The sequence below is a fragment of the Pyrus communis genome, chromosome 5 (assembly GCF_041283825.1).
Source record: "Pyrus communis isolate YQ-2024b chromosome 5, ASM4128382v1, whole genome shotgun sequence".
Lineage (NCBI taxonomy): Eukaryota > Viridiplantae > Streptophyta > Magnoliopsida > Rosales > Rosaceae > Pyrus > Pyrus communis.
In genome coordinates, this window is record NC_142569.1 from 26,832,043 (window position 1) to 26,837,831 (window position 5,789).

The 5,789-nt window shown below is 33.9% G+C and overlaps 1 protein-coding gene across 1 annotated transcript; it reads left to right on the forward strand.

Annotated features, from left to right (window-relative positions):
- Positions 1 to 3,179: 3,179 nt before the first annotated feature.
- On the forward strand, positions 3,180 to 4,652 carry LOC148697044 (uncharacterized). The gene is made up of 2 exons (XM_088693294.1): positions 3,180 to 4,281; positions 4,378 to 4,652. Exons 1-2 carry the CDS (start codon positions 3,435 to 3,437, stop codon positions 4,392 to 4,394), a joined length of 864 nt encoding a protein of 287 aa, XP_088549420.1. The 5' UTR covers positions 3,180 to 3,434; the 3' UTR covers positions 4,395 to 4,652.
- The last annotated feature ends 1,137 nt before the right edge of the window (positions 4,653 to 5,789 follow it).

The window sequence follows — 5,789 nt, forward strand, 5'->3', positions numbered from 1 at the left end:
TGATATATGGTTAGATGTCACTCATGGCTTGTGAGTTCTTCTAGATGATTAAATGTAGTCATCAAAAGGAAGGTGAATTAAAAGTAAGTTTTAATTCACTAAGTGATTGGATAATCAATTGGATTGGTGCCAATCACCTCACTGCCTTGCTAATTAGAACCTAAAAGATTGTTCACCAATACACTCTTGTAGTGAGTAACTAGTGGATGAAGGAAATAATTAATTGGATTAATTAAGTGTTTTGATTAATTTAGAAAGTCTAAAGAAATCATAAAAGCGATAAAGATCGTTTTGGGCTTAAAGAAACGTTCGGGTTTAATTAGGCCCATTGGGCCAAAACCCATTGGGCTTTTATTCAAGCATTGGATGACTTGAAATAATTAAAAGCCCAAAGCCCAAACCAAACACATATGGCCGGCCACCAAGGGAGAGATAGGTCAAAATGTTGACTTGTTTCTTTTGTCTATAAAAGGAACTTTATAACACAAAGTTCATAAGGGTTTTATGTGTTCTAAAAACAACAAAAGAGAAAAGAAAAGCTCTCTCTCTTGAACACAAAGGGACGGCCACCAATGGGGTGATTTAACTAATCATCTATACACCCTTTTGGTTATTCCTTCATCTTTCTCATTACAAAGTGGGTGAGGATCTTTAGAGGTTTTCATATCTTTGGAAACTTGAAGAGAACCTAGGAGCACTTACTTTACAAAGTGGAGGAAGCAAGGAGGGAGGCTAGGCTCAAGGAGTTTGAGGAGCAAAGATCTTGAAGGTGGTCCATCCTTGGTCTAAGATCTAGATCAAGAGGTATAAAACTAAACCTCTAGTTTGTTCTTCTTCTAAATTTTGTTTTGATGCATCTTATATAAACCTATGCATCTTGAAGGGGATTTGCATGACTATAGCTTTGATAAAATGTATGACATGCTTCCGTTGCTTTCGTATATAAATTTTGAATTGTATATGCATGCTAGTCACTAGAAATCCCACATGAATCTCATAGATTTCCCTTCAAGTGGTATCAAGAGCCAAAGGTTTATGTATGATGTGTCCTTTTAGATTTTATGCATATGGGTTCTAATTTTATGTATGTCATATTATTGCTTCATTCAAAATATGTTTATCTTTTGTTTTTTTCAAAGTGTTGAAAAATTGTAAATCAAAAGTTGAAAAGGATATGCAAGAAAAGTGTTTTTGATGCATGAATGAAGTTTGAGTTTAAATTGTTTTTCATTCAAAATATGTTTATCTTTTGTCTTTTCAAATGTTGAAAAAGGTGTATCAATACTTGAGAAAGATATGTATGCAAAAATGTTTTGGATGCATGAATGAAAAGAGGGTTTAGAAACAAAAATTTTGGGGTTTTATTCCTTAAAGGGGGTTCGGCTAAATGGGGATTTTTTTGTTAGTGTTTGTGTTTTGTTTTGAACCTCACACACACACTTTGAAGCTAGAAAGTAGTGATCTTGTCACTTTTGTTTTTTGGGTTTGAAAAATCACCAAGAACATACAAATCTTGAAAATATGTTCATGGTTTGGTTTTTGGTGAAAATGGTTTTACATGCATTGTTTTGTGGTTATGGATGATGTACATACCATCCATAGCCTACACCAAAATTTAAATTAATACCTAGACTTGTCTAGATATATATTTCCATCACCCTTTTCCCTAAAGTCCTTAAAGCAAAACTAAGTGACAAACAAGATATATTTTTCTTCTACTTTATGTTGGTTCAATGCAAAATTGGGTGAGATATCCCATCCCTTAAAATGTGGCCGGCCACCCTTAGTGGATTTCCCACTTGTGGGGTTTTTTTTGTAATTTAAAAAGTTGTTTTTACTTTTGAGTATTTACAGTTTAACCCCTAACTTTTTCATATTTGCATTTAGGCCCTTACTATTTGTTAAAGTTAAAATGTTTGATTTTAATTGTTTGAACTCAACATAATATTATGCCCATATGCACTAAATCTAATTGTTTATATGTTGCATTCCATTTGATTATTTAATATGATTAAGTAGTTAGAAAATGGGTGACTATGGACTTATGCCTTAAACGATAATTGAGCTATGAGATAAGGCGCTAAAATCAAATTGTTTGAACCTTGGGAATGTGTTTTAATTACTGTTTCAATTGGACCTTGTCACGTTTCGACATTAATCTATCTCTCCCTCTTAGTATGTGTAATTTGTAGGAATTTGTACAAATCGGTTTGTAATTCTTATTACTTCTTAATCTCTTTTAGTTAGTTGATTCCCTCTAGTGCTAGACTAGAGTTTCTTTAACTATTGGTAAGGAGACATAACTAAAAGAGGGTTTTGACATGAGATTCAAGATTAAATGGGTCCAACGCCCTAATAAGCAATGAATGATTGTCTTTCATTTCTAATGGCTCAATGAAAATGTTTTAATTGGATTGAAAAGCACGTAATTAAAATGACACAACCTCCCCGAGATCTTATTCAACAATGTTGGCTCGTTGTTGCAATAACCCAATAAGTCCATGGTCATCCAAGAGCCTAAGATAACTATAAAGTCCAATTTCAAAGGATTGCAAAAACCGTAGTAGTAGTAGTTACTTCCAATATTTGAAAAATTCGTTTTTTGATATTGATTTGTTTTTCTCAAAACAAATAGTGGGAGTATCATACGCTACTAAACTATAATGATTTCAATTAGTAGTTATATATATCTCCAATATTTTGAAAAATGTTTTGATATTGATTTGTTTTATGAAAACGAATAGTGGGGATATCATATGCTACTAATTTCATTAACTTTGGACTAGTAGTTGTAATAGGACAATTTATTTGAATATGTTTAAATAAATAAAATTGATGAGACCTTAAAATCCCTCAACCAACAAAGAATATTAAGTTGATAAACGAGAGATGTTTTGAACATTTCTTCGTAGGCCTTCCACCGTGGTGGGCTCCAATCGTTTGTGACTCATGCACCGGCTTCACCCTATAATGGGGAAGTACAAAGTATGTGCTTACATCCATGAGGAGTCCATAAACATATGATGAGGTGAGTGTAGACAACAAGTATGATCAACATGATATAATTCTGAGGTTGTGCTTGAACCTCTACATAAACTAAGCATGATGGGAATAACTTAACTAAGTGCAATGGTGCCAACATGATATAATTCTGAGGCATTCATTCTCTAGAGGCCAAACTAGATGGGTAATTACAAGAGTTGTAAATGACTAAAGTGTTATTCTCTCATCATTATTTTTGCTAACCAACATGATATAATTCTGAGGTGGGCTTGGTAATGGTGAGTCTCCCATACCCCGCTAAGAGTTCAACATAACTCTCGGATTCTATTGAGGGATATGGAATTTGCCAAAAATGGTGGGTGGTGTCATTCGGTTTAAAGACCCGAATCGTGTGACTTAATCAACAATCAAACTAATTTATTTTATTGTTTATGTATTTAGATATGGTTGGAAGCACGTTCGCGAAAATACTCGACAAACATTGCCTAGAGGGGCATAATTTCCCAACCTGGTATCGTAATGTCAAGATTCTCCTAACATTGGAGAAGATTATTTACGTACTTGACAAGCCTCCTCCTGACATACCTCTTGGCCCTGAGGCCACAGAGGATGAACGTGCTAAGTATGACAAGCACGTTGAGGATGATACACAAGCCAAGTGCTATCTGTTGGCTTCCATGAATGAGGAGCTACAGAGACAGCACGAGGGCATGGACAGTGCATTTTCCATAATACTCCATCTTACGAAGTTATATGGTGAAGGGACGCGCAACCGTCGCTTTAACACTGTTTGTGAACTTGTGAAGACCAAGATGGTCAAAGGGGCTCCAGTGCATCAACATGTACTGAAGATGATAGGATTCATAGAACAACTGGAGAACCTAGGTACTCCACTTGACGGGGAATTGGCCCAGGACTTTATATTGGCTTCTCTTCCTGATTCATTTTCGCAGTTCGTAATGAACTACAACATGAATAAAATGGATCATACTCTCTCTGAGTTACTAAATATGTTAGTAACTGCTGAGAAGACTATGAAAGAGAACGTTGTAGGGACTGTTGCAGTAGCCTACAACAAGCCATCCTCTTCCAATCCTAAGCCGTATGGCAAAGGAAAGGGGAAGGAGATAAAGTCTCCCACTCCTAAGCCGAAAGGAGGAGTGAAGAAAAAGAAAAAGGCAATGGAGCCCAAGGGGACTTGCCACCACTGTGGAAAGGAGGGGCATTGGAGGAGGAATTGCAGGTTTTACCTTGCAACTCTTAAGGACAAACCAAAAGGTATGGTTTATGTTCTTATCTTCAATTCTAAATGTTAGATCTTCTAAATATTTATATTTGATATAAAAGGCTAATCACTTGTATAATTGTATATAGGTGGAGAAGCCAAGTAGAAGAGGAACAAGCAAAGGAAAAGTGGAGAAGGGTTCGATCACCATGTTTTTGCTTACTACTTCGGAAGTTTGTTAGGCATTTAAAGATTGTCTTTAAACTCTCTTATTTTGTTAAGAACTTATTATGTGGCTTCATATGATGGATGATCACTAATATTGCCTAAATGTATGAAGGTATTTTAATTAGTCTCTAAAAGTATAGAGCTAATGTCTTTTGTATTAAACATTATGAATGTTTGAATTATCATATTAATGTAATGTGAAGAATGCCCTCTAATATATTATTTCCTTAAAGTAGTGTTATGAATTGAATATTGTCTTGTTGTATCCTAGTTGAGATACAAGATTTATATCACATTATAATGATATAAGTAATAAGAAAAACGTTTTCTATGGTTATCACTTAAACCACAATAATCAAGGTCACTCTTGATTCAATTAGTAGTTTTGAACAACTAATTGGGCATTCTTAAAATTGTTTTAAAATGTTAAGTGTGTTAGTGATTAAAACCAAGAAAGAAGTGTCTAAATCTATAAAAAGTTTAAAGATTTTAATCACTTAATAACAAGGCATCAACTTAATGAAGGTTGAAACAAATGAGCTTGAAAGGTTTTAAAGCTACTACACAATGTCCTCTACCCGTATATTCCACGTTTATACATTTTTGAATGTATGAAATTATTTCTCATTAAAGTCATGAGAAATAGTGGGAGGTGTAAAAATGGATATAAACTTGAATATGATTGGTTTATAGTTGTCTAAATAATAATAGTATTTGACTATTATTAAGAGTTTGTAATTTTAATTGTTAAAAGACTCAAGCTCTTCAAAACGTTAAATTCTATGTTGTGTAACATTCTAAAGAATAGTCTTTGAATGTTGGTTTCGTCAACCTAGCATAAAATGGTTATATTTTGGAAGTTGTCCATCATTCTCTTTTATGAGAACAAGCTAATAACAAAGCATATGGACAAGTTGATGAAACAAAAGGGAATAGTTTCAAAATGAGTCACAACATATAGTTTAACAACAAGACAATCCAAATTCGTCACCTCATGGTTCAAATCATAAAATTTAATTTAAGAAAGCATTTTCCTATATGATAGAAAATCATTTTCATATCCCTTATAATGAATGTGGCATAAAATCACAAAAGGGACACATGTATGGACTTGTGAGTAGATATCCAAAAGTGAAAAACCATGGGTTATCACTTTAAGATATTACTATATCCCAGGATCATAACCAAAGCAACTGATAGAGTATTATTGCCTTTAAGAAAGGAACATCAGAGTGGGACTTTGGAAGCGTGCATTCACTTAGGTTACGAACCAAAGTGAAAATAACCCATTTTAACAAATGGAACTTCATAATGGATGAAGTACTAATCATAT